Source organism: Urocitellus parryii, chromosome 3 (genome assembly GCF_045843805.1).
Source record: "Urocitellus parryii isolate mUroPar1 chromosome 3, mUroPar1.hap1, whole genome shotgun sequence".
NCBI classification, from domain to species: Eukaryota; Metazoa; Chordata; class Mammalia; order Rodentia; family Sciuridae; genus Urocitellus; species Urocitellus parryii.
This window is the reverse complement of record NC_135533.1, coordinates 215,252,350-215,280,325: the sequence shown is the minus strand read 5'-3', so window position 1 is coordinate 215,280,325 and position 27,976 is coordinate 215,252,350. Positions and strand designations below refer to the sequence as shown.

The 27,976-nt window shown below is 55.2% G+C and overlaps 1 protein-coding gene across 5 annotated transcripts; it reads left to right on the top strand.

Annotated features, from left to right (window-relative positions):
• The first annotated feature begins 1,229 nt into the window (after window positions 1–1,229).
• Evi5l (ecotropic viral integration site 5 like) lies at window positions 1,230–27,976 on the top strand. Of its 5 annotated transcripts, none has more exons than XM_026411832.2 (20): window positions 1,230–1,377; window positions 12,659–12,838; window positions 14,059–14,248; window positions 14,583–14,807; window positions 14,911–14,985; window positions 15,670–15,795; window positions 17,140–17,283; window positions 17,465–17,554; window positions 18,385–18,482; window positions 18,568–18,628; window positions 21,618–21,671; window positions 22,638–22,670; window positions 23,710–23,850; window positions 24,488–24,616; window positions 25,696–25,836; window positions 25,972–26,127; window positions 26,235–26,381; window positions 26,462–26,557; window positions 26,649–26,744; window positions 26,892–27,976. In XM_026411832.2, exons 2-20 carry the CDS (start codon window positions 12,702–12,704, stop codon window positions 27,168–27,170), a joined length of 2,418 nt encoding a protein of 805 aa, XP_026267617.1. In that variant the 5' UTR covers window positions 1,230–1,377; window positions 12,659–12,701; the 3' UTR covers window positions 27,171–27,976. The 5 variants fall into 5 exon arrangements, with proteins under 5 accessions (XP_026267617.1, XP_026267618.1, XP_077651954.1 ...); XM_026411830.2 differs by having other exon boundaries at window positions 1,231–1,377; window positions 12,655–12,838; XM_026411833.2 differs by lacking the exon at window positions 22,638–22,670 and having other exon boundaries at window positions 12,655–12,838.

Below are 27,976 nucleotides of genomic sequence, written 5' to 3'. Positions count from 1 at the left end.
TCCCATTTCTATCTGGTCCCATTTGCATCTCCCATTCCTAATTTATAATGTCACCCTCTCTTCTATGACATAGTCCTCCCCTGCCCCACCCTGCATTTTGGAGTGGAAATTTATCCATTTTGCTAAGTCTAGACCATGTCATTAACTATATGATCCCACCCCCAGCCTTCCCTTCCCTGTTCATTGGATTTTTTTTTTCCCCTGTTAAAAGAATCATGAGCCCATTTATTCATTCACTCATCAAACGTTTATAAGCAGTTCCTAGGTACAGGACCCGGGAAAACCTGACCTATTTCCTACCTCCCCCCTGGGGGTGGGGAGCTATCAGTCTGGGAGTATGGGGGATGGGAGGGCTGTGTAAAGTGATCACACAGCCATTGGAACTTTGATGGAGCAACACGCTGCACGCCTGAGCTTCAGAGAAGATATTTAACTGGTCTTGGACTAAGGCATGGATCGGGTGTGACTATTTATGCAATTCTCCCCAAACCAATCACTCCACCCACAGCACAGAGAAGGGTTCAAAAGACGCGCTTTCTGGCAACAGCCCTTCTGAGATCCAACTCCAGAGCAGGTCCCTTATCTGATCCCGCCCTATCGTTGACTCGGGCCCCGCCCACCTTTAGCCACGCCCTCATTTCATTCAACCTAGTCCTCAAGCCTCACAGCCCTGGACACCAACCTCACTACAGTCTCACAATCCTATTGGTCAAAGAGTGTCACTTCCCCGCCCTCCTTGAGTATCATTGGCTCCCTAAATGTCAATCTTCATAGCGCCCCAAACAGTTGCCAGGGCCGAGATTTGAGGGGTAGATAATAATGGACATTGCAGGACGTCCCGTTATTGGGCAGAAAGCTCGGCTCTGGGCGGGGCTTAGTGCCTAACGCTTGGCGGCCTCTGCCTAGAGCTCCTCGGCCCCGCAGCCTTCCCTAAGAGACACACCCCCTTGTACTCGCTATTGGCCCCTTCACGTGTTGATCAACTGGATTTCTCATTTCAATAGGCAAAAACACTCGTCCTTCACCGCTCCCCTTAATTCAATTCGCTTCTCTCCTCAGAGGCGGCAACCTTCTGACCGTAGCCAGGGCCCTCCTCACGGAATGGCCACGGATTGGTCAGATACCCCGTCACTCCTGGACGGTGGGCGGAGCCAGAATATCTGGGGGCGGCGAATTGGTTGCCTCGGCTTTCAGGGGCGGGGCAGCGGCTCCTGTCAGCGGGTGAAATGGCAGCGCCGGAGCCGGCGGCGGCCGCGGTCCCGGGGGGCGGCTGAGGGGGCCGGGCCGGGGCTGCAGGGCGAGCGGCGCGGCAGGGATCCGGCGGCGCGGCCCGGGACGGCGAGGCTCGGCACGGTGATGGCGGCGCGCTCAGCGCAGGTAGGGCGGCGCGGGCCGGGCCTCCCGGGCGCCTGCTCAGGCCGGCGGCTCTGAGCTGCGGCCCGCGGGGGCCGGGCCGAACCACGATTCCGACCATCTTGCCCGGGAACCCGCGCTGGGAACCTCGGCACCCCCAGCCCCAGCCCCTCGGGGCCCAGCCCCCGCCCACCCTCGTTCCCGATCCCTCCGGATCCCTCCCCGGGAGCCCCTGCAGGGCTCCCCCTCCCCCACCCTGTCCCCTCCTCGTGGGGTCCCCGCAGACCGAGGACCCCCACCCACTCTTTCCACAGGCCCTCAGGACCCCTCCCAGGAGCCCCTTCAGGGTATCCCCATCCCCCACTCCGAAGACCCGCCCCCCACCCCCACCCCCACAAGCCCAGGACCCCTGCCCACCCTCTCCCCATCCCTCAGGACCCCTCCTATCTGCACGACCCTTGCCTCCGTGTCCCCCAGCCCCTCCACTTGACATCCTATCTTCTGCCCCTGGCCTGCCTCCCTCTTCTCCCCAAGGAGACCAGCCTCAGGGCCCTATCCCTCCCTTTTGACCCTACAGAATCCTTGCTTCGACTGAATTGAGATTTCTACCCCTACCCATAGGCCTCAGGTTAACTTGCTGGTCCACCTCCCCCTAAAGTCCCCTATGCCCAAGGGCACCCCTAAAAATCACTCCTTAAGGTCCTCCCAGCACACTCTGATAGCTCCACACACTGCCACCGATCTTGACCCATCTATATCCCAGCTTCCTGAGAAATCCACCCTCCCCTCATGCTCAGAACCTCCCAATAGATATCCTGAACCAGCCCCCCTCCCCACCCATAGACACACCCTCTCCACCCATCTTTCTGGAAGCCCCAAACACACGGAGGGTCACAGATTCCCCAGCACACACAGAGAAACTTAGGAGCTCCAACACAGACCCAGGCATTTGGGGTCACACACACATGAGACTGCTCAGTGCTTTTACACACCTTTTGTATCCCCCAGCCCAGAACCCCCAACAGCTCCTCCAGCTCAGGCAGACTTGGGAGACTGTGAAGTGATGTCCTGGCCCTCCACATCAGCTTCCCTGAACCAGCACCCACACTGGGGCCTCAAGGGTATCAGGACCCCAGAGTCTCCTGGGACCCTTGAGAGCACCTACCCCAGTCCTTTTCCTCCTATCCATCTCTCTCATAGTTTCCCTTTACAAAGAGAAGGAGGCTCACTGTCTCTTACAACAGAGTGCCCCCAAAGGAACCACTGCCCACCCCCAGAGGGGAGGGAAGGGGTTCCAACTGCTTCTGACCCTGATCCTGAAGGTCTGCCCAGACTGGTAGGACCAGCATCCTGACCCCATTGGGCCTGCTGACCTCATATGGCAGAGCCAGCACAGCCATCCAGGCCGCTCATCAGGGCTAGCCTGACAACCCTCATGAGTTCTTTCACCCACCACCAGTGTGTTTGACCGAAACAGAACAGCTTCCTGCTATCCTGACATTTGGGATCTGCTGGGGCTGGGTTGGGACCTGCCAGAAGCAGAAAGCTCTTTGTGAAGGAATATTTTCAGAAGGGAAAAATGTGCTGAAGAGGCTGGGGTGGAGCATGAGGGAGAGCTCTACGCGGTCTTCTCCGCTGCAATTGAGATCTCCCCATGTTCCTGCCTCTTTCTAGGTTGTATTGGCTCTTCCTGCCCAGCCTGCTGCCTCACAGCTTTTGTCCTGGGGTCCCACCTGTGGGTTCCCCTGGGCTTCTGCGGTTGACTGCGGGTGGTTTGGAAGGAATCACAGGTGGCTTGGCCCTGGCACAAGGGATGAGGCAAGACAAAGAGGAGAGGAGATCACAGAACTGGCAAGAGGCTGTGGTTTAGGACTGCAGGGAATTAGGAGGAATCCAGATCAATCCAGCCCCAGCACAGCCTGGTCACCAAGTGTTTAGGATCCTTCTAACAACATAAATATGCCCAGAAGTTCCCTCTCCACCAGCCTCCTTGTGGATATTCACAAGCAGATTCTGGACAGCCTAGGAAAAAGCTCATCTTGGCTCAGAGACTCAACTTCCCCATCTGAAAAATGGGTAGTTAAGTGCTTAGAACAGTATTTTGTACTTCAGGGGAGCCAGGGAGGTTAAGGTGCGGTGTTTTGTGGTGTTTCCTGGAAGGAGACAGTAGGGTCTTTGAAGATAGTCACCCACCTGTGGGTGTGAGCACAGGCCTCCCTGGTCCCTGGCCTCACTGGATAATGGCGCTCTCTCTAGGGCTAAGCTATATTTTGGGGAGCCTCTTGAATAAGAGCTGAAAGAATGAGAATGAGAGATAATTAGCTATGGGATTTGTGACCATGCAGAGACCCTCAGGGAGGACTGAGGGGAGTAGAGTGGAGATGGGGGCTGCTGACAGGTCATCCTAATGTTCCACATAGACCCTTGACCTTGGGTTGGAAGAGGTTTGTCCCCTCCACTTGCTGAAGGCAGGAGTGGATGAAAAGACTCTTGAAGGTCACATGGCACCTGGGAAACAAACTCCAGAGCCTCCCCAGGGTGGGACTTTGTACAAATGCAGTAGGGTAGGAAGGCTTCCCACCTTGGACCGTGAACTCTGTAGGAAAACATAAGAAGGCTCCCAAAGAGAGCCTGTGAGTTGTGCAAAATCAGCTTTACCCTCTCCTGAGGGTATGGATCTGTGTCTTTGTCTGTGCTTAGATTGGCCAAGGAAGGACGAGGAAGACGAGGAGGAACATATGTTTCAGTTTCCTCTTGTAGAATGTAGATGCCAGTCGTTATGGGTGAAGCCCCACCCCCTTCAGAGAATTGAATCAGGTGCTGGGGTACAAAGGAATGTAAATGTGGCCCCTGGCCTATATCTGAAGCTGTACTAGCCAACATGAGAGCTGAAACCAGAAACACACATTGATCAAGCCTGTGCCATGTGCTCGGCCCTGTGCCAAGCATCATTTGCATATTATCTCATTTAATCCTCCGAACAACCTGGAGGAGCCAGGATTCCAGCGGGTGCCCTTGCCATCACGTCCAACTGCTGTGATAGAAAGGCATGAGACAGAATTATGTGCAGAGTGCTGCCGCAAGAGCCCAGAAAAAGGGCCTGGCACATCCCTGGAGCACAGCAAGGCGCGGCAGGGGTGACGTGTGATGCAGTCACCAGGCAGGCGTGGCAGAGAAGGGTGTTCCAAGCAACGGAAGTGCTTGGACAGAGGCCCAGGAGGCAGGAGCTAGCGTGGTTCATTCAGAGATGTGTGACTTCGTGCATGCCGTGTTGAATGGGCTTCATCAAACGGGCCTTGGTGTCACCAATGCCATCCACACAATGGGCGCCCACTGTGGGGCACTCCCTGGCAAAAGGGACCCGAGATTGGAAGAACTTAAAGAAGGCGGCAAACCTCACTCCCTTGAGGAAAGTTTCTAGCATGCATCTCTGGAAGCCAAACACAGGCTGCAGGAGGGAGGGAGGTCAGAACTAACAAGCCCCCCAGGTTACGGAAGGCATCCAACCCTTCGAAGGGGATTTGAAAGTCACGTTTGGCACAATTCACTTGCTCTTTAGCTCCATTTCTAAGCATACCGTAGTGTGCTTGTGAGACCACTTCACTGAGATCTGTCTCCACACAACTCCCAGGAGGGCAGGGTGCTTGTCTGCTTTCTCACAGTTGAGTCCCAAGCGAGTACAAGGCATGTAGAGGGTGCTCAGCAGAGACTTGTTCGGTTTTAGGAATTAATGGGCTTCCCTACTCAACTGTTTCTGAAAGAGAAGAGAGGTGGTATCTGTCTGCCTCTGAGGGCTCCTAAAAGCAGGGCAGCCCACCTCACTCCTTCCCTCCGGTCTGCCCAGTGAGCATCCATAGGTGGTACTGGAAACAACAACCAAAAACACCATCTTGGCCTCAAAGAGCCAAGAACCTTTAGAAGATGCCACTTCTCTTATTTACCTGCCCCTGGAAGACCTAATGAGAGCCTTAATTTTCTTCTATTGTCATTCTTAGGGACACTAAGATATAGAGAAATGAGAAATTTGCCTGAAATAAACCTGTTATGGTAGCAGAAAATAAACTGGTGAGGATACGGGATAGTCAGCTTATTATTATTACTATTATTATTATTTTAGGTCTAAAAGGATTCCACAGGTCATAATGGTTCACCCCTCAGGTTTTAGCCTGAAGGTTTGTGCTACTGCTGCTGCTGTTATTAAGAATAATAAATGATTGCAGTTTTGCTGTATTTAATCCTTAACAGGGTCACCACGTGAGGGACAGGCCTGCCAAGCAGGAGAAGGTTATTTATTCATCCTGCAAATGTTGCAAATAGCTCCACTCCCTGCCCTCATGGAACTTTCCATCTAGAGGGAACAAAAATCGTGGGCCACGCCCTGTCCTAAACACAAGACAAGTTAAAACCCATTTATTCTATCAGCAAAACTTGTGAGGCAGCTACCAGAATTAGCTCTATTTGAAGATTTTAAAAACTGAGACCAACCACATGGTACCCAAGATCACAGAGGGGTTAGGGAAGGAAGGGTTAGCTGCTGGCTCTGGAGGCCTCATGTGAAGCCAAGAGAGCCACACTCCAAGGGCAAGGATGTATAAATTCTCAGAGCAGCATGGAGCAGCAGCAGAACTGGGATGAGACGAGGGCAGACAGTGACCTCCGAATTCCAGCTGCCATCCTTATTATTCCCAGGGTCACTCAGCCTCTGGCAGTTCACCCCTGGCCAAGGAAGAGGACCCAGAACACTAGAGCAGGCCATTTCCCCAGGGATTGGAGCCAGCCAGGACATGGTGGTCTGCTTGCTGGTCAGGCTGGGCACACGTGGCATCTTTCAGAGCTTCAGATCCAGAATTGAGTCTGTGCTACCAGTAGTCATTGGAGAAGAAGGATCAGAAATGAGAGGGAGGGAAGGAAGGGAGCCAAAACTGAAAGGGAATTTGAGGTCTTTATTCCTGCCTCTGAAAATGCCAAATGCTTTGTGAAAGATGGCTCATGCACACTCGCTCACTCTCCCTGTTGAAAAATAATGACTGATTTACTAAGTGCCCACTGCACTCTGTTTTACGTATATAATTTCTAAAATAAAAATGTGGAGAAAGCGGCAACATGGTGGGTGGGTTTAGGACAAAGGCTCTGGAGTGAAAAATCCAATTTCAAATCCTCCTTCCCCTGCGGCCTAGTCAAGGCACCAGCAAATGGCCCCTGTTCAGTATGGCACTTCTCATGCATTATAGCCCTTGTTTACTAGCCACACTGGTACAAAACCTTTTTTATTATTATTTTTAGAATGGGATGTAGCTCAATGTGACTTCAGCACATGCACAGTGTTGTACAATCATCATCGTTATCTAATTCTAGATATAGCATGTATAAGGTGTATATAGCATGCATAAGGTGTCCTAGGTCTGATCCCCAGAACCACAAAAAAAATACATATGTAGTTTAAAATGGAGTTTATTTGATTAGTTTTATATTTATGGAAAAACTGAAATGATCGTAGAGTACCCATATGTCCCATAACCAGTTTCCCATTATTGATATTGTATATTAATATCATACATTTATTATAATTAATGGACTAGTGTTGATATATAATTATTTATCAAAGTCCATATTTTATAGATTTCCTCAATTTCCCTAATATCTTTTTCTATCCTAAGAGTCCTGCAGGATCCCAGATAATATTTAGTAATCATGTCTCCTTACACGTCTCTGGGCTGAGACAGTTTCTCAGGCTTTCTTTGTTTTTGATGACCTTGACAGTTTGGAAGAGGGCTGGTTGGTGTTTTGTAGAGCGTCCCCTAATCTGGATCTGCCCACTGTTTTTCTCATGGCCGGAGTCGGGTGATAGGTTTGGGGGAGGAAGAGCACTAAGGTGAATGTCCTTCCCATGCATCCTATCAAGGGCACATGATATCCTCATGACTGGTTACTGTTGACGTTGACCTTGATCACCTATCTGAACAGCACAGAAATTTTTGTCTTCATTTATTCAACAGATGTTTACTGAATACCTAGTGAATGCCGAATAGTGTATTAGGGGCTTGAAGTAGAAAATGAAGATAGCTCTTTGTCCTCAAAACGTTTATGACCCCATAGGGCTGGAAGGCAGGTATAGAAGTCATTGCCACCAAACACGAGTCGGGCTGGGTGGAGGTGGGGTGGATGTCTACAGGGAGAGAGCAAAGTGATCCGGGACCCTGGAGGGAACAGGGTTGACAGGTAAGCATGCTTGAACCAGGTCTTGGGAATGCCTTTCCAGTCCCAGGGAGCAGTGCACAAGAACAGGCAGGAGCAAACCAGAGTGCCCAGGGGGTGGAGCTGGAGGATGGGCAGGGCTGCAGGAGGCTGTGGCTGGGAAGGTCAACAGCCTGTATAAAAAGGTCCAGGTTCCACCTTGCCATCAGGGAGCCATTAAAGGTTTGGGTCAAGTGAGTGACACAGCTAGTACTGTTTTTCCACATTGCCCTAGCGGCCCATCTGGATGCAACAGAGAGGACAGAGCCCCATCGAGGAGGGTGTTTCCCAGTCCCAGGCAGGAGGTGGCAGGGCTAGAGAGGTGGAGCCAATGAGATCCACTGTGGCCTTTGACTATCTGCAACCTGACAGGGAAGGAGGGGAATACCCAGGCCCAGCCCGGCCTGGTGGGTGGGTAGACAGATGTGGCCCTTGGGTTCAAAGAGCATGTCCATGTGGGGGTCCAGAGATTCTTCCTAAAATGCAAACCCAGCAGGTTCCTGCCCCTGCCCACAGGCCAGTCAGGGGAAGGCTCTGGCCCTTGCAGGATTTTCCAGCCTCTTCTGGAGTTACTCCACTTTGCTTTTACCCAATGGGCCCTCTGCCAGCCCACCTCATCCTTTATCCTTTTAATTGAGATATAATTCACATAACATAAAACCCAAATCCTCAAAGCATGTAACTTATATGACTTCAGCACATGCACAGTGTTGTACAACTATCATCGTTATCTAATTCTAGAACATTTCCATCATCCCAAAGGGAAGCCTCAAACCCATTAAGTAGTCATTTCCCTTTCCCTTCTCCCAGCCCCTGGCAAGCACCAATCGACTTTCTGTCTCTATGGATTTGCCTATTCTGGATATTTCATTTAAGTGGAAACATACAATTTGTGACCGTTTGTGCTGGCTTTCTTTCACTAAGTAATGTCTTGAAGGTCCACCCATGTTGTAGCCGGTGTCAGCACTCCATTCTTTTTTGTGGCTGACTAAGATTTCGTTGTGCGAAGGATCACATTTTGTTGACGCGTTCATCCAGTGATGGACATTTGGGGTGTGTACCCTTTTTGGCTGTTGTGAATATACTGCTGTGAACATTCATGTACAGGCTTCTGTATAGTAACAGGTTTTTCCATTGTCTTGGGTAGGCCTCTGGCGGGGAACTGCTGGATCATATGGGAACTCTGTGTTGAAGTATTTGAGGAACTGCTTGCTATTTTCCATCCTTCCATACTTATAGCATTTATCTCAACCTGTGATAGAAAGTTTGGGTGATTATCTCTTGATCTCTTCCCTCTGTCACTCTGAAAGGGCAGGGTGATTCTTGCTCTGGTGGGGAAAACAGAAACATGAAGGAGGGGTGTGATGGAGCTTTTAGGAGGTGGGCTGGCAATCTTTGCCGATGCTTAGTGGAAAGGAAAAACCGGACAAGAGGGGTTCATAATTGTGGATATATATTTACTCATTTAAGCTCCAAGAGTGAGATCCCTAAGGATTTGAAAGGACAGGGCCCACGCAGGAACTGTGAAAGAAGAGATGCCACACGGGAACCTAAGAAACCCTGGCCAGAGAGGTGGGAGGAAAAGCAGGAGCACTGTCTCTTTAACCAGGTGGGAGAGCAACTTCAGGAAGGAGGAAGTGGGACCGGCAGCATCCAAATGCCCTGGACAGGGAAAGGGAAGTTGAAGGGCCCTCCCATCTGGACTTCTCAGCACCATCTCCTCCTGCCCTCTGTCCTGGTTCAGCTTCAGAAGCCGCGGACTGCCCTCTGGAGGTGTGGCAGGTGGTAGTGCTGCCAGGGACAGGGTCTGGAGGCCCACTGCCACTCTGCAACTGAGATCCACCTTTCAGGCGACTGAAGTGGCACAGGTGAAGCACTGGGGTTAAGGGCACGCAGACTCTGGGACTCCAGACTCAGAGGCGGGCAGGCAGGGAAGAGGGAATGGCTTCAGGTCCTGTGGAGATGGGCCTCATGCACCTTGCTCCACTCCATGTCCCCTGCCTACAACAGTGCCAGGCCCTCAGATAGCCCCAGTTAGTGCCAGAAACAAGGGCTTGCGCCACATGACTGGGACAACAGAAGCCATCCCCCAAGCCAAACCTACTCAGCTCGCAGGGTGGCAAAGTCTGGATGATGCAGGAAGTGTGTTCATGTATGTGTGAGTGTGGGTGGGTGTGAGAGTACTGTGTGTGCACGTGTAAGAGTGTGAGTGTGAAAATGTGTAGGAGTGTGTATAAGTGTGAATGTGAATGAGTACATGTATACCTGAGAGTATGTGTGCATGTGCATGTGGGGGGAGGTGAATGGCATATATGGACAGATGTGAGTGTGTGAATGTGAATGTGCGTGCGTGTGTGTGTGCGTGTGTGCTCAGCACTTCTTGTCCACAACCCTGTCTGTCTAAGGCCCCACTTGGAGGGACACCCCACCCCTCCAATGCTGAATATATGCATCTTCGGCCCCCAGACAGAGCTGTGACATTGCACCACTCTAAACTCTGTGTAGGAATGAGTACTTGTGTATGCCTAAGTGTATGTATCTGTTGTGCGTGTGTGAGTAGATGTGTCTCCCAGTGTCTATGTGTGTGTGAGAAAGAGAGTTTGTGGGTGTGAATGAATATGGATGTGAGTGGGTGTGGGTGGTGTGAGAGAGAGTACATGCGTGTGTCAGCATGTGTGTATCTGTGTGCACACTCAGGCTTCAGGAGGATGGTTTCCGGGGCTGGGTGGTTTTAAAGAGTCTGAAGATGAGTCAAGAAAAAGTTCCGGAGAGATCAGAAGGTTCCTGCCTCTCAGACTGTAAATTTCATCCCTGTGTATTTAATACATTTTATTTCCTGTATGAAATACATTAATATGTGATAAACAGCTGAACAAATTCTGCCAGCGGGTGGTCCCTGGGCTTTGGGGTTTTTTATCAGAAACACAGAGCTAAACCATTTTCTCTGGCTCCTTGTGGAAGGGAAGGTAGGACCAACCCGCTCTGAGTCTGGATCCCTTCTGCTCGGCAGGGAGAAGGTGGGCCCAGACCACCACTCTGACACCACCACCCCAGCCACATCTGCTCTTTCCCTGAGCTCTCACTGCTTCCTAAGTCCAGCCCTGATCTTCACCTTTACCACCTCGTCCCCATTCCCCCAGCTCTGGTGCTGCCTTCCCAGTCTCTTCCTGCCTGGAAAGATCCTTCTGTTCAGCACTTCTTGTCCACAGCCCTGTCTGTCTAAGGCCCCACTTGCCACAGACTTTGACTCTGCAGGAGGCCCCAGAACAGCACCCTCTGAGGAATGATTAACTCTTGGTTAGGTGGTACACCGTGGCTTGGTCTTTGGGGCAAGTGGACCCTGGCCAGCCAGGAGATGGAAGGGTTCCTACCACTTATCAAAATCCAGAGTTAGCACCCAACAGACTAAGGGGGCTGTCAGGGACAGGGCTTAGAACAAATAGCCCTGCCACAGTCCTAAGGAAGGAGGATTCTGGGTTCCCTACAAGCTGAAAAAAAGAATGGTGTACCCCACCCCTGTGACAGGGCAACATGGCAGGAGGACAGAAACAAGTACATGGCCAGGGTGAAGTCCAGCCCAACACAGTCCCCAAACATTGGTCCAGGGCTAAATCTGGGCTATGGGAAGGTGCCCAGTGACCTGAGGATGGCCAGCAGGTGTAAAGTGGTCTTCTCTAATCCTCTTAGTACCCCACTGCCCCACAGGGGCCCCATGGGGCCCCTTCTGTGGCCTAGCTGTCAGAGCCTGGTCAGGTGACATCCCTAGGCAGCAGACTCCAGGACAAAGCACAGAGGAAGGTGTGTGGGCATGAAGCTGTCATGCAAAGAGTGAGGCAGGAGCAGAGATTTTGTCTTGCCTCCACCACCCTGGCACCCTTATCTTCTCAGACCCTGGGTACTAGACTGGCTCAACAGAAAGAAACATGGCTGGACAGAAGGAACACCATTCCCAGCCTCTACCTTCCATACCAGGGCCATTTCTGACCCTGGGAACTTCCTATTGGGAGATACCAACTTTGCCAGCATCCCACACACAGTCCATGGCAAAACCCAGGAGCCTGGCTCCCAGTGAAACCTGGCCCTGGCCCCAGGATGGATGGTACTGACTGACATTTATGGGGTGAACAGTGTTGGGCACTGTTCTAACACTTCATGTGCCACAGCACGCTTGGTTTTCACAGACACCCTCTGAGGGAGGTCTTGTAGGATCTTGGGCTTTGCAGACCAGAGAAGAGGAATGGCTGGCCAAAGGTCACACCGCTGGTAAAAGGGGACCCAGGCTTCAAACACAGGTCCATTTGAACCCAGAGCCTTGGTTTTCAGCACAGTGCTAATTTGCCTCCCACCAGGTTGACAGAAGATAAAAGGCCAGTGTCCTTGAAGTCCCCAGAAGGGCCAAGCAGACCACCCCAGGAAGATGGCAGGCCAAGATCAGGATCCCCATCAGAGCTTGTGTGTGCTGCTGTGTGTCTGCCAGGACACAGTTTCCCAGCACTTTGACTCGTCACTGGCTTCCTAGCCCTGAGGGAGTCAACTCTTCCGGCCATCAGCAGCGCCAGACAATTAACAGTGGAGAATAAATGTTGTGGTTGTGCCAGCAGCCCACTTTGGTTGATGAGATGGGGAAGGTCAGATGCTGATGCAGGGCTCCCAGTGCAGGCACAGCAGGGGACAGAGACCACTGTCAAGAAGGGCTGCCAAAGCAATGTTTTCTGTTCCCCAAGCTTCCTGCAGGGTCCTTGGGACCTCAAATATGAAACCTGCCCCAGGCCCTGCCACAGACTCAGGGTACTAAGTTGAGCCTCGGACTTCATGCGTAGGATCAGCAGGACAGCTCTGGTCTGGCAGGAATCCCTGTAGCCAAGGTCCGAAATAGAAGGAACCAACCTGGCCATCAGCTGGGCTGGGGCATCTAGGGGCCAGGGATGCACCAAGTGGCAGGCCAGAGTAGGAAGGCAGAAATGAGAAAGTGTTCTGAAGGGGAGCACAGGCTCACCTGGCCCAGAGCCAGCATGTAGTGTGGACACCCCACCTCCAATGCCGACTATATGCATCTTCGGCCCCCAGACAGAGCTGTGACGTGGTACCACTCTCAACTGCTGAGCCTGCCCACCATGGCGAGCCCCACTCTGAGCCCCGACTCCTCATCCCAGGAGGCCCTGTCAGCCCCCACTTGCTCTCCCACCTCTGACTCCGAGAACCTCAGCCCTGATGAGCTGGAGCTGCTGGCCAAGCTTGAAGAACAAAACCGGTGAGTAGGGGCCTATAGGTCAAGGTGGGGCCTCAGGGTACAGCTTGGGCACCTTGCAGAAGTTCTCAGGACCCCTCACATTTGGAGCCAGGCCCATGCTGTGCAAGGTAACACCTACAACCAGACACAATATGTGTCTCCTTTCATCTTCCCAACCCCAATGTCCCCCTGTTCAGATGAGGAGACCAAGGTTTCGAGAGATCAAATGAGTTTGGCTCATTAACCGAGCCATTTTTAGAAGAGATTAAAGCTGTACTCCTCTCCACCATCCTTCCCCTGTCTTAGAATGTGGGGACTTTTGGGGGTGGGGTTTGTGTGTGTGTGTGATGGAACCCAGGGCTTCACACATGCTGGGAAAGTACTCTGTCACTGAGCTACAGTTCCTGCCCAGAATGCCCACTTTGTCATTGTTCAGGTATAGTCATTAGGACCTCGTGGCCACTGAAAGGGTACTTTGGAACTCACAGTTCCCAAGAGGAGGGGGCACACCAAACCATTCAGGGAAAGTACTAGGGCCCATCAGGAGGCAGAGAGAGCTGGGGTGGCAGAGAATGTGGGCCATGGGCCTCTATGGTGGTCTCAATGGGGAGGACAGGCGAGGCTGTCCCTAGTTGTCTAGAACCTGGCGTGGAGGTAATGTGGGCAGGTGAATAGTGAACAGAGTGAGAGCCTGCTGGAGGAAGTGGTTGGGGTGTGGGCTCTGGGTTGGTTGGTTTGCATAGGAAAACCACATGCTTGGTTTGCTAGCTGTCAGGTCATTTTCTATCTCTAGGAACTGCTATCCCTGGGAGGGACCATCCCTCTCTCCCTCCAGGGTACACAAGGCCCAGCTGTCAAAGCACCAGAAACGCAGAGTTAATACAGCTCCTCAATGGCTGGGTGCCCTCAGCCAGGGCTCGCTGTCTACACCCCACCTCTAAAGTAGAGATCATCCCCAAGTCTGCTCCACAGGGCTGGTCTGAGAGTTAATGATACACACTCACATGATGCTCAGCCAGTGCCTGTCATCGAATAAGAACACGCAAATGGAAGTCTCTCTGGGGCTAGTGCTTGAGGACCATGGCTCAGATAGGCTGGGTCACTGGCCAAGGTTGCTCAGCAAGAATGACATGGACTGAGTCCCTGGTGTCCTCTGAGACCTCCCCCCAGGGGAGGGTGTGAGTTCCCCAGAGGATCCTTGTCTCCAGGGAGTCACCTTACCTCTGGCCCTTCCTGCTCAGGCTCCTGGAAGCCGACTCCAAGTCCATGCGCTCCATGAATGGCTCGCGGCGGAACAGTGGCTCCTCACTGGTGTCCAGCTCCTCAGCCTCCTCCAACCTGAGCCACCTAGAGGAGGACACATGGATCCTGTGGGGCCGTATTGCCAATGAGTGGGAAGAGTGGCGGCGCCGGAAAGAGAAGCTGCTCAAGGTGGCGGGGGGTTGGGGGGTGGCTGGGCTCCTGGGCAGACAGGCAGAGGGGGCAGTGGGGTCATTCAGCTATGAGGTAGTACCAGGGGGCCAAATCCTGGCAAAGGGGCAGAAATAGAGATGTATCGACTGGGCGTGAGGACAGGGAGGCCTCAGTGCTTCAGGAGGCTGTTTGCTTACTGTTCTTAGTATCCACACCTGGGCGAGGGCAGACTGTGCACAGTGCCCAGCAACCTCTGTGCCGTGGGAGGAGGTGTGGGCAAGCCAACAGCTGAGGAGCTGGACTGGGATTGAGTCTAGCCCAGCCTCCCCTTCCCGGCCATTCTCTGTCGCAGGAGCTGATCCGCAAGGGCATCCCACACCACTTCCGGGCCATTGTGTGGCAGCTCCTATGCAGTGCCACGGACATGCCAGTCAAGAACCAATACTCAGAGCTGCTCAAGATGTCCTCACCGTGCGAGAAGCTGATCCGCAGGGACATTGCACGTACTTACCCAGAGCATGAGTTCTTCAAGGGCCAAGACAGCCTCGGCCAGGAGGTCCTCTTTAACGTCATGAAGGTGAGGCCCAGCAGCCCGCAGCCACCTGAGGGGCAGTCCCCACATGGACCCATTTTGCCAGACCAGAGGTACTCTGCACTCACCCCACATTGTTCCCTTCCAGGCATACTCCCTGGTGGACCGAGAGGTGGGCTACTGCCAGGGCAGCGCCTTTATTGTAGGCCTGCTCCTCATGCAGGTAGGTAGCCTGGGACCAGGCCCTCCCCAGGCTGCACTTCCAGGAGGTGGACACAAGCAGGCTTTTCTCTCTATCCACCGACCTCCTAGGTCAGAGCCTTCCTTTCCAGCCACCCAAGAACTTTGACAGTTCCCAAGCCAAAACTCCTGTGGGTGGACACAGAGCTTCCGGGCACTTGCCCTGGCTATGTCCTGACACTGTACAGACCAGAATAGAGAAAGGGGCCTGAAAAGCAGCCTCCAGGTTTGGACCGGGAGAGACCTCAGACCAGGGACTTAGATCAGCCACTGTGGTGTTTATGGAGCCTGGGGATTTCCTCCAGAGAAACCAGAGGCCTAGGACGGGGGGAAGGGGAGACAGCTGGGAGTAGACAGGAGGGTGTCTCCACCCAGTGGGTGAGACATGGGCTCTGGCAGCTGCCCGATCTGGGTCAGCTCCACTGTTTCTAGCAGGGCCACTCTGCTGAGGCTCGAGACTGCAGCCTCGAGTTTCCCCTCCATAAAACAACAGTGACCCTGTTTACCAGTGGCTTGTGTGGCAGGTCCAGATAGCTGGGTATCAGTGTCCACTAACTGTAAGTGGAACAGAAACAGGCCCCAGGTACACCAGGGCTCTGCCAAGAGCCACAAGCATGCCCCTGCTGCTACCCTGCCCACCTTCAGAGCCCCCCACCCAAACCCCCAGATGCCTGAGGAGGAGGCCTTCTGCGTGTTCGTGCGGCTGATGCAGGAATACCGGCTGCGGGAGCTCTTCAAGCCCAGCATGGCCGAGCTGGGGCTGTGCATCTACCAGTTTGAATACATGCTGCAGGTGAGGAGGATGGGGAGCCCCAGCCAGGTGGCCATCCTAGGCTGTCCCAGGGAATTTCTTAGACTGAAAATTCTAAGCCTGAGAAATCATGCCCAGAAGTCACAGAATGAGGACCATGGGCTCCAAAGGCACTGCCCTGAAAGCTGCTTGGGGGTCAAAGAAGGGACCTTCCACTCACACCAGGGACTTCCAGAGGTGCCGAGGCCCAAGGAGACACTAGGTTCAACAGACACACGGGGCCTGTGGGCCCATGCCTGTGTACTCTGGGAGTGGTAGAGGGAGGGAAAGTGTCGTCTGCCTGCCACTGCTGATTACCAGGAGCTGCAGACAACTCTGTTTATAAATAGCAGTCCCAAAGGGCCCACTCCTGGTCGGCAGACAGAGCTGCCGTGTTCACGCATGCAAGTGCGCTCTCTCCCTCCCTCCCTGTCTCTCTCTCACACACACACACACACCTGCTCTGGAAGCCCATGGCAGGGGTACTGTGCAATAGGTGAGCTGAGCACCCCATTTCTGGGGCCTGGAGGACCAGGGAGCCTGGTGGTATCCCAGGTAGGGGGCCCAGGCTCACTGAGAAGCAGCCCCCACCCTAGAATGAGTAACTGAGCCTTCCCACAGCCAAGCAGAAGTCTAAATCCTGGGCTCAGAGACCCCTTGCTCTAGGAGGAAGCCTCAGTTTCTCAGGGTCTGCCACTGTCCACAGTCTGAAACTGGGCCAATCCAACAGGCATTCCCTGAGCATTCTGCACACAGGGCTGTATGCAGGGGGCCATGGGTGGACACAGCGACCAGCAAGTCACCTTCCACAATGTGAGCTATGACAGCTCTGACCAGGGGCCATGGGCTTCATCTCTTTTTTTTTAATGTATTTTTTATACATTTATTTTATTTATTTTCATGTGGTTCTGAGGATCGAACCCAGTGGCTCACACATGCTAGACAAGCACTCCACCACTGAGCTAGAACCACAGCCCCTCCATGCCTGGATGACCTTAGGAAGTGACCTAACCTAACCTCCTGAGTCCCAGAAGCTCCCTGTGTGGTGGTCAAGAGACCCCATGAGCTGCTGTTGAGCAGTCAGGTCCCACGTGTTGTAGCTTTTGCCGCTTTGGCCACCCCTGCCTTTGACCCTAACTCATGCTATTCAAACTCTGGGTGGGTTTGGCCACCCCCAAACACAGTGGCCAGGGAGTACTGAAGAGGGGAGCCACAGGCTGCCTAGGCTGGTCATGGAAGTTTCCTAGAAGCCAGGGAACAGAAGCCCAGCAGCCCTCAGTGGGAGGGAGCCAGGTGGGTGTGGACAGCACCCATTCACCATGCCCTCTGGGCCTCCCCACCGTGTAGGAGCAGCTCCCGGACCTGAACACCCACTTCCGCTCACAGAGTTTCCACACGTCCATGTACGCCTCGTCCTGGTTCCTGACGCTCTTCCTCACCACCTTCCCCCTGCCCGTTGCCACTCGTGTCTTCGACATCTTCATGTACGAGGTGAGGGCCCTGCAGGTTACTCCACCCAGGCCACTCAGGATGCAGCAAGTCACACCCCACCCTGGAAACAAACCCCAAGCAGCCCACAGACCGGGCAGAGGAAGGGCCAGAGCCTGGGGAGGGGACTGAGCTTCCTGTGGGCCAGGACAGGAGGCTCACAGCCACAGCGGCCACATTGCAGGGCCTGGAGATCGTGTTCCGGGTGGGCCTTGCCCTGCTGCAGGTGAACCAGACGGAACTGATGCAGCTGGACATGGAGGGCATGTCCCAGGTAGGCCAGAAGGGCAGGTGGGTAGGAGGGGTCAGACACATGGGAGGGTCAGACACCATCTAGCACCAGCAGCCTGGCAGCAGGGAGAGAGGAAGGTACAGGCCCAGGCTGAGCCCTGGGAGGTCCCTCCCTCTCCCTCCTGCTACTCCAGGTCCCCAAAGCTTGCTGGCAAAGTAACCCTGGCCAAACCACAAGGCTTTGGTCCCCAGCCCCTTGGCCAGCCAAGGGCACAGGAAGAGGCAAGGCACCTGGAGCAGCCTTCTGCCCTGCCCTGCCCCAGCCTGCCCTGGTGGCCCTGCCTGCTAGAGAATGGCTGACCTGCCTCTCATGGCCATTTCCCCATCATGCAGGCCCCTGCCCCCTCCCAGCATCCTCCAGCTGGTGCTTCAGGGAAGAATGCACAAAGGCCACGGTTGTGTCCAGGAACACGAGCGTCCATTGTCCGCAACTGCCAGAGGGGGCCAGCTGGGCTGGGGAGCAGGAGCTGCGTCCACTGAGGCTTACCTTAACCCTTTGCAGAGGCTCCAGGGCCCCAGCATGCCTACCCGCTTCCTCCTTTCCGTCCCTGTGCTCAGACTGCCCCCGCCCCCCAGCCTTCACCCTTAGGCACTTCCCAAGTCTGATTTTCTCTGGAAACTGAAGCCCTGGCTGCAGGCAGTGGGGGAAGGCCAGCCCTCCCTTCTTAGCCTCTGGTTTGCTCCACAAACACTGATTGAGCGGCTACAACAGGACAGGCCTGTGCTGAGGACACGGTGATGCCTCACGCAGCAGGACTCAACAAGGGCTCAGAGGCAGGGCCTGTGTGGCGGTGACCGCCTGTGTCCCCACAGTACTTCCAGAGGGTGATCCCCCACCAGTTTGACAGCTGCCCAGACAAGCTGGTCCTCAAGGCCTACCAGGTCAAGTACAACCCCAAGAAGATGAAGAGGTCGGTACAGGACTTTGGGGTGCTGGAGGAGAAGGGAAAGTCCCTGGGGGTGGAGCAGTGATCACACTGGCCTCGCCCTCTGCAGGCTGGAGAAGGAGTATGCAGCCATGAAGAGCAAGGAGATGGAGGAACAGATCGAGATCAAAGTGAGGCCCGGGCCCGGGGGAGGGGCAGGGCCGCGTCCTTGGGGGCTCCCCTCCTACCTCCAGAGCTGGCCGCTAGAGGGCGGCCCTGCCCAGTGTACTGGAGGATCAGGCCGTCCTTGGCAGACGGCCGCAGGCTCTGATGATCCTTCCTCTGCCCACCTGCCCCTTCCTTCACCTGCCAGGCCGGCGTGGGAGCGCCTGCCCCAGCCGGCACGTACTCATCACTGGTGACACAAGAGTAAACAAGACAGTCAAGGTCCGTGCCATCGTGGGGCCCCTGTGTCGTGGGGAGACCATCAATAAATCACTAAAATAGTGTGAATTCTACAGAGTGCTCTGGATGCAAATGTGCAGGGGAGGAGGGGCAAGGGGTCCCAGGGAGCCACCTAGGGAGTCCAGTGCAGAAGGCCTGAGGCAGAATCTCACCTGGTGGGCAGGGGGATCATCCTGAGGGAGCAGTGAGGGATCCTCTGAGGGCTGGGGACAGTGAAAAGAGCCAAGGAAGGCAGGGACCAGATGCTAGGGTGTGTAGGCCAGGGTGTGTGGGTGCCCACACAGGGAACTGGTACCCTGGTGTCCAGCCCACCAGCCCCTTCAAGGTCAGTGAGTTCCCTGAGCATGCAAAACCTCTGAGCCCAGGCTGCCCCCTCTTGCCTTTTGCTGCTTCATCCTCACACCCATGATTTTAGTTATTCGCTCAACAAGCATTTATTGAGTATCTGCTGTATACCAGAGTCACAACCAAGAGTGAGAGGCCCCTGGCCCAATGCTAGGGACAGAGAGGGATACAAATTCCCACACAGACTGGTTCTGCCCTCTTCAGGGACAGAACTATGCAGTGATTGAGACGGGAGTCCTGCAGAACCAAGTTCAAATCCCTGCTCACCAGGGACCAGCTGTGTGACCCCAGCAGGTGAATTCATCTCTCTGAGTCTCTATGGCCCTATCTGCAAGATAGGGCAGGGGCAGACCTAGATCAGACTCCAGGTCACCTGCCACCCATCCCTGAGAAGCAGTAAAGGCATCATTGTCCCAGCCTGTTCCTATGGTTTCCAGAAATATTTCAGTATTTGGGGTTTTGAGCATCCCCCTTTCTTGGTTATGGCAGCTTGACTGATGCACCAGTCCAAATGTGTTTTGGTCTTGGTCATGTACAGAAAAGAGCCTACTCCCATCAGGTGACTGAGAGTCCAGCAGTGGACAAGGACACAACAGACCCTTGATCCATTTGCCAGGCTGGAAAAATCTCCTGAGAGGCCTTCTCATGGGGCCCTGCCCTCCATTCTTTCACCTTTAGCTGTTTTGAAATGTTTCAGGGATTTGTTTGAACCGGATAAGGCAGGACAGCAGACAGAGACAAGTGCTTTTAGAAGAAGCTCCAAAAGAGGAGGGGGACAGGCCATGCCAGATTGGGCACATAAGGGCAAGAACCAGGGTCTGTCAGGAAGCACAGAGAGTGAGGGGGACAGCGTGACTTAGAGTGTTGGATGTGGTTTCTGCAGGAGGACCACAGGTAGGACAGGCCAGTGTGAGCAGCCTCAGCATTAGGCAGTTTGAATGATCTCTGCAGCTCTATCCTGCAGGTGTGATCCCTCTTGTTCCCATTCTTGCCCTGGGGTAATTTAGGATGGAGAAATACTAGCTTGGTGTGTGTGTGTGTGTGTGTGTGTGCACGTGTATATGTAAAGGAGGTGACTTCAGGTTTGGGCTCTGGATTGGGTGGTTTTATGTGGAAGATGCAATCTGTTTAGGACTTAACTAGTCCTGGAGGGGACAGTCTCTGGAATTAGCAAGGTTTCAGATGTCAAAGCATCATGATGTACAGAAAAGAAAAAAACGTAAACCCATGATTAGGAGATAGCTTCACATACTGCTCACTCATTCTTCTGCTCATTTTTACCTTGGAGGAAGCAGAAAAGAGGAGTTATAGATAAGCCTGCCCACCCCCACCCCCGCCCCAGGGATGACTCTGCTTGGTGCAGTGCCAGGCTGAGGCCAGAGAAAGCAGAGCAAGCCAGGGCCCAGAGGTCCTGACCCTATGCCTGAAACATCTCAGGCCTGGCCATGCTGGTAGGTGTGAGCAAGACCCTGCCCTCTCTGACTCAGTTTCCCCAACATGACATAAGTCAGGAACATCAAGTCCATGAATTATTGATTGCAGTTGCTTCCTGGAAATGTTCTAGGTATTTCCATTACCATTTCTCCCCAAAAGCAACCCAGAAAATGTTCTGTGTGACCCACAACAAGGCAGGACCCTCCTTCATCTACAGATCCAAATTATTTCTTCACCACGTTGCAGGGGAGACTAGATACAACATGTATGTCAATGTCACCTGCTTCCCAGAGGGTCATGGAGGAACCTAAAACTACAAATATCTACTCAGGATCCTTCAGCATAGAATGGAAAGCAAAAGCAAGGGCAGGTCTCCAAAAAGATCTTGGAAATGTAGCCATGGAGCTGAAGGAAGCCTGCGTATTCAGCACACAGGATCCAAATTGTGAGAGGGCCTTATCCCAGAGAACTTAGCTCAGGGGTAAAGGAGGGAGGATGGGGCTGTCTCAACAGCTTCACCCAACAGCTCCAAGGCTCTGCCCTTGACAGATCCAAGCATGGGCTGGGCTTCTGAAGAGAATGTGGGTGCTGACTACCCCACAAACACAGTTACTGAAGTGCTCAGGTTGTTTTTACTGAAGAGTTGTTAAAAAAAAAAATCCCCCAGTGCTGGAGTTTGAATGCACACATCATAGGCAAGCACTCTACCACTGGTTACATTCCCAGCCCCTAAAATGTTTTTTAAATGGACCATTCTGAATAAGAATGGACCCTGTTTTCTGAAATTGCTGACCCAGAACATATGATGCTGGCTCTGTCCTGCCTGGAGGTGGCTTGGCCCCCAGTGGGCCTGGCCTCAACCTCCTCTATAGTTGAATGGGGGTGTGCGTAGGAATGGGAGGCAGGTTCTGATGTGCTTTCCCTCCCCTTCCACAGAGACTTCGGACAGAGAACCGGCTCCTGAAACAGCGGATTGAGACCCTGGAGAAGGTGAGAGGCGCAGACTCCAGCTGGGACTCCAAACCCTCCAGGACTTTTACAGGGCACAGCAGACTTTAGGCCCAAGCCCAGGTTCTGCTCCAATAAGAGTGGCTTAAACTCCCTAACCTTGAGCTGCCCTAACACTGGGATCTCTGGGGAAACCTCACCTTAGATCCTGATTCATGATTGACCCTGGGGTTGGGGCTGAGTCATGACTTGTGGACTATAAACACAGCAATCCTGGGCAGCTTGGGTGGGGGAGAGGAGGCAGAACTGTGGGGCTGAGGAAGGAGCCCCATCCCTGGGCCACAAGATACCCCACCCTGTAATTTGGAAGTCTCGCCCTTGAAAGAAAGGAAGGAAAAGAGATGGAAAGGAGGAGGGGGCAGTCTTACCACTTGTGATGGAGAGCCTTGGCCTTGACCCTGGCCCCTGACACATTAAAGATGCGGGTGGTGGAATGGGCAGCTTATCTGAGCCCCAGCACCAGGGCCCCCACTTCCTACTCCTCCCTTGTCCTCACTTGACCCTCCACTGACCACAGGGAGTGAGTTGGTGGCAGATAGGACTGTATTGCTCTTGCCCCACAGCCTCCGTTCTTGCTCTCCCTCAAAATGAAAATGCATTTCCCGTCCCAGACCTCTCTGGAGGACACCTCACTCACAGTGAGGCCAACATCGCCAGCACTGAGGTTCCTGACGGCCTCAGCCCTGTAGCCCCCACAGCGTGGCTAGCCCCGGCCTTCCTGTTCATACAAACCCTCTCCAGGATGGAGCTGGCTCTGGCTTTGGTCTTCCTCTGGTCCTCTCCTGCTGGTTCTCTGGTCTTCACTCCTCTCTCCCCTGCTTCTAGAGATAGTCCATGGCATTAGTGACAAGTGGTTCTTGTGTGTCTCTCCCCTCTCCTGTCCCTGTGCCTTCCGCTCTGCCTCCTCCCCCTGTCGCTCGGAACCCCCTTCGCCCGCCCGCCGGGTAGGAGAGCGCTGCTCTGGCTGATAGGTTAATCCAGGTACTGTAGCTTTTTGTCTCCCTCTCCAGTTTCCTTCCTGGTCCCTTCCCTGGTCCTTGCATATGACAGCCAGTAACCACCTTTTCCCTGGCTGCTGCCATTTCTGGGGGCAAGGGGGCAGGCGTGGCACAGTGCATGGGGGCAGCTGGGGCTCACTTCTAGGAAGACAGGCTTTCCTGGATGGGGGCTTGTGAAGTGAGAGAAACATGGGTGTGGGGGAGAGTCTGAGTATGTTTGGCATGAACTTACACACACAGGGATAGAAAGTTCCCTCCCGGAGGGACACAATAGGGGCCCAGTTGGGCTCGGGACTGTAAGAGCGTAACAGCTTCAGGCCCTGGTGCGTCACTGCGCTGAGCTTACCATACACCCTCTGTGCTCTCACGCTGCTCCTCTCTCCTCCTACCTGCCAAGCCTACTACCTTCTCTCATTTGCCTGCTTTTGTTGCCACTTCATCTCGAATGGCTTTATCTGGAAGCTTCCGCACAGCCTGGAATGGGGGGCCCAAATTGGTTGGGGGAAAGTATAAAGTGGGGTCTTTGCCCCAGGCAAGCAGAGGCCCCCAGGCCTTGACCCTGGCCTGTCCCACATCCCAGCCCAGTGAAGGCTCTGGGGAGCTGAATTCTGAGCCACTGGGGCTTTGACTGTCCCCAGAATACCACCCTCCCACCAGGGCTCAGCATGAACTGGTAGAGCTCCTGCCGTGCCCTTGATCCTGGATAAGGGCTACTTTCTCCTCACCTGGGACAGAGGCCAAGAGTCAGAATTGGGAAGGAGAAGAGAATGTTGGCACTTTCAGCTGGCAGATCCTGACAAGTAGAGGGTGAATCTGTTCCTCCCAGGTTCCTCCTGGTATCCTTTCTGGGCCTCTGCCTATCCCTAGGCCACAGTGGGCACCCCATCCAGGCTCCAAGTGTGGGAAGCGTTGCCCCTCTCACTTCCCCCCTCCTTCACCCTCTCTGGGCCTCTCTCTGTGGCCCAAGGCAGGGTCTGGGATGGAAACAGAAGATCACCGTCCTCCATCCTCACTGTGCTCAGGGGCAGGTGACACGGGCGCAGGAGGCTGAGGAGAACTATGTCATCAAGCGGGAGCTGGCAGTGGTGCGGCAGCAGTGCAGCTCAGCAGCGGAGGACCTGCAGAAGGCGCAAAGCACTATCAGGCAGCTTCAGGAGCAGCAGGTAGCTGCAGGAGCCAAGGGTGGGTGGTGCCTGTCCAGACCACGCCCTCACCCACCACTCTGCAGGGCTTTCAGGACTCAAATCAGCCCTGCCTCAGCCCCTGGCCTTCCTGTATAAAGAGTGGGGGTACCCAGAGGCCAGTACTCATTCCTCCCCAGCCCCCCTCCTATAGGAGCTGCCCAGACTTGGGGGCATCCTGAGATTTTCTAGGGACCCCAGCACCAAGGCTTCTGAGAACCAGACTGCCCCAGCCAGACTCTCTAAGCTCCCACTTTGTCAGGGATGAAGAGATGAGTGAGGCTTAGGGCCATGTCTCCAGGCCCAAAGAGAAGCAAGAGGAAGTGGCCCAGATGAGGCACTTCACAGCCTGGCAGAGGCACCACTTGGGGCTTGGAGTCCATCAGGCCAAGGAAGGGCCACTGGTACTTAAGGATATCAGAGCCCCATGGTGTCAAGGGATCCTGAAGCAATGTAAAGCCCCTTCAGAGCACCCCCTGTGTAGCTTTCCTGGGAATGTGATGGGCCAGTTTGCTACCCCAGGGACAGGATTCCTAGTCATAGGGCATTAGAGTTCCGGCCAGGATGCCCCACCCCCCAGTTGCAGCTGGGGACCAACACAGCCTTCTGCCTCCCTCAGGAGAACCCACGCCTCACTGAGGACTTTGTGGCCCACCTGGAGACAGAGCTGGAGCAGTCACGGCTGCGGGAGACAGAGACACTGGGGGCCCTGCGGGAGATGCAGGATAAGGTTCTGGACATGGAGAAGGTGCGACTGGGTGGGAAGGGGCTGAAGGTCCTGAGTAAGCTTTGGGGGACACACAAAAGACCTTATCCAAGGAAAGGGGAAGCCTGGGTGCTCCCCCACACCAACCATCAGATCCTAGGAGGAGGCAGCTTCTGCCTCTTTTGAACCCAGGGTCCTCTGGGCCCACTGGACACCTGCCCCTTCACCATGGTCTCCACATGAGGGCCTGGAGACACACTGGGGCCCTCGTTCTCCTATCTGCAGCCCTATCTGATGGGGGCATCAGGCCTCCTGCACCTCCTCAACTGCTTTCTGAATTGACTCAACTCTCCCACAAGCTGCCAGAGGAAGGGAAGAGGCCAGGATCCACTCACATGGTGTAGGAGCTGTGCCCGCCCCCTGCAGCCTGCACTGTTGAGCCCTCCCCCACACATGTCTCTGCCACCGCTGTGTGAGGAGCCATCAGCCTCTCAGCCCCCATCTCCAGCCCAGAGCAGGGCTTCCCCTCCTACCTCACTCCACCTGGGAGGGAAACCTGCATCCCATAGATCCTGCTGCCCTGCCTCCCACCCAGACACAAACAAGGGCCAGAGAGGACCTGGTCCAGGATTTTGGCCCAAGATGCTGGGGCACAAATCCCCATCACTGAGCCCTGGGGATGCTGGGACAGGATGTAGGCTGGTCCTCAGCCCATTTATTCCCAAGTAGAGGGTCTGTTTATTCCCCCTGGCCCGGCCTGGGGAGCACAGGGTACTGCCCACCCAATCTTCTCAGCCCCTGCTGGGGCAGATTCCAGGTCTGGTTATAGGCCCCGAGGTGGGCTCCCTGAGTCTACCCACTGTGTTCAGTAATAACATTAAGGAGACTCCACAATTTATGGGGGCAGAGGACAGCCCCACGAGAGAGCAGGTACTCTTATGGCAGCTATTTTAGGGGTGAAGATCCCTGACCCGGGTGAGATAGGTCTCTTCCCATCCACCTGATTCCTACTCCCAGAGTATCCTATGGTCCAGGGTGCCACCCTTCCCCCAGCTGAGTCCAGAGGCCGGCAGTCCTCTGGGCTCAGCTGCCTGAGGCTCTGATGGCCTCTCTCCCCGCAGAGGAACAGCTCCCTGCCTGATGAGAACAACGTGGCGCGGCTGCAGGAGGAGTTGAAGGCGCTCAAGGTGCGGGAGGGCGAGGCGGTGGCCTCTGCGCGAGAGCTGAAACTGCAGCTGCAGGAGCTATCAGACACCTGGCAGGTGAGAGTCCAGTGAGTGGGGAGCGGCCCAGGCGCCCCCTCTGGCAGCCCTTGGAGGAAGGCCAGCGACCCAGGCCTGTGGTCTCCTCTGAGCACAGACTGAACACGGACACCCCTACCCTCCACTCCGTTCCAGGCGCATCTGTCCCGAGGCGGCCGCTGGAAGGAGTCCCCGAGGAAGCTGGTCTTGGGCGAACTCCAGGACGAGCTGATGAGCGTGCGTCTGCGTGAGGCCCAGGCCCTGGCCGAGGGTCGCGAGTTACGGCAGCGTGTGGTGGAACTTGAAACCCAGGTGGGCGCTCAGCCCCAAAGCCCGCGAACTTGGGGGAGGGTGCTTGGTGTTGGTGCCCATTGGCCAGGCAGTGATCCCCGCTGGCCCGCCTTCTTTCCCACCCTTAGGACCACATCCACCGCAACCTGCTGAACCGCGTGGAAGCCGAGCGCGCCGCGCTGCAGGAGAAGCTGCAGTACCTGGCCGCGCAGAACAAGGGGCTGCAGACACAGCTCAGCGAGAGCCGCCGCAAGCAGGCCGAGGCGGAGTGCAAGGTGCCGTCCCTTGCCCAGCCCTCCCGGCCCTGCCCCAGCCCTCACCGCCCCCCTGACCGCCCCTTCTCTCCCATCCCCAGAGCAAGGAAGAGGTGATGGCCGTGCGTCTGCGGGAGGCGGACAGCATGGCTGCGGTGGCTGAGATGAGGCAGCGCATCGCGGAGCTGGAGATCCAGGTGAGCGGGGTTCCGGGCAGGGATGTGGAGGTCAGACTTGGGGGCCGGGCCCTGCCTGCTCTGACCGCAGGTGCCCTGGCCCTCCCTGCAGAGGGAGGAGGGCCGCATTCAGGGCCAACTGAACCACTCAGACTCGTCGCAGTACATCCGTGAGCTCAAGGACCAGATTGAGGAGCTGAAGGCGGAGGTGAGCGTTCGGGAATACCGGTGACAGGCCAGACGTCGGTGCAGTAAGAAGGATGCTTCTAGGAGGGCGGGGGAGGAGGGTGCCTGGCAGCTGGACTCCGCGTGGGTACATCGGCCCACGCCTCCAGCGCGCCGGTCCCCGCCCCAGGTGCGGCTGCTGAAGGGCCCGCCACCCTTCGAGGATCCACTGGCTTTCGATGGACTGAGCCTGGCCCGGCACCTGGATGAGGACTCGCTGCCGTCGTCGGACGAGGAGCTGCTCGGCGTGGGCGTGGGCGCTGCTCTACAGGACGCGCTCTATCCTCTGTCCCCGCGCGATGCGCGCTTCTTCCGACGTCTAGAGCGACCCGCCAAGGACAGCGAGGGCAGCTCAGACAGTGACGCAGATGAGCTGGCTGCGCCCTATAGCCAGGGCCTGGACAACTAAGACCCGGTTCCCCGCGGCGGAGCCGGGAAGCCACAGCCTCGGTACACGGGGCAGTCAACCGCCTGCTGCTCCGCACACGCACTGAAGAACTCCACGCCTCGCCGGCTCTGCCTACCCCAGGGCCGAGTCATTGAGGCAGCACGTAGAGGGCAGGGCCCCGGCAGGCCCTCCCTCCCCAGCAGTGTTTACCCTTCTTGGTGGTACCCCTCCGGCCCTCCCGTGTCCCAGGGGTGGTGCCTGAGCAGTTACCTGGAAGGTCTGCCCTCCACACTGAGGGCAGGGGCGGCGATGAAGAGATGGCAGGACTGGATGAGTGGGCTTCCTTCAGAAACAAGGGCGGCCCTGCTGGGAAGGGCCCAGGAGCTAGAAGAGGCCTGAGGAAGAGGGGCAGCTCTGGGCTGGACATTAGCACCCCATGAGGATGCCCTCAGGACACAGTGACCCTTGATCATCCAGCTCCTGGCTGCCAGGGGACAGATGACCAGGCTAGGCTTTCCTGCCTGGTGCAGGCATTGTGGCCCCTGTAGCAGAAACCAAAGTCCCCCCTTATGTAAAGGACCACCTGGGGTGTGAGTGGCCAGCAGGGACCAGCTCAAGCCTGGGCAGTATCTCCCTGCTTCTCTGGGGCCAGAGAAGCTATAAGGAAGCAAAGAGATCCCTCTCCCCAGCCCCCCATTGTCTTCTGGGAATTACTGGCATCACCTATCTTGGCCAGTGATGGAAGGGGACTCTCCTTGAGATTCCTCAGCCTCATCCACTTTTCTTCCTTCCTGTGGCCCTAGCCCCACCCTCAGGCTAGGGTCAGG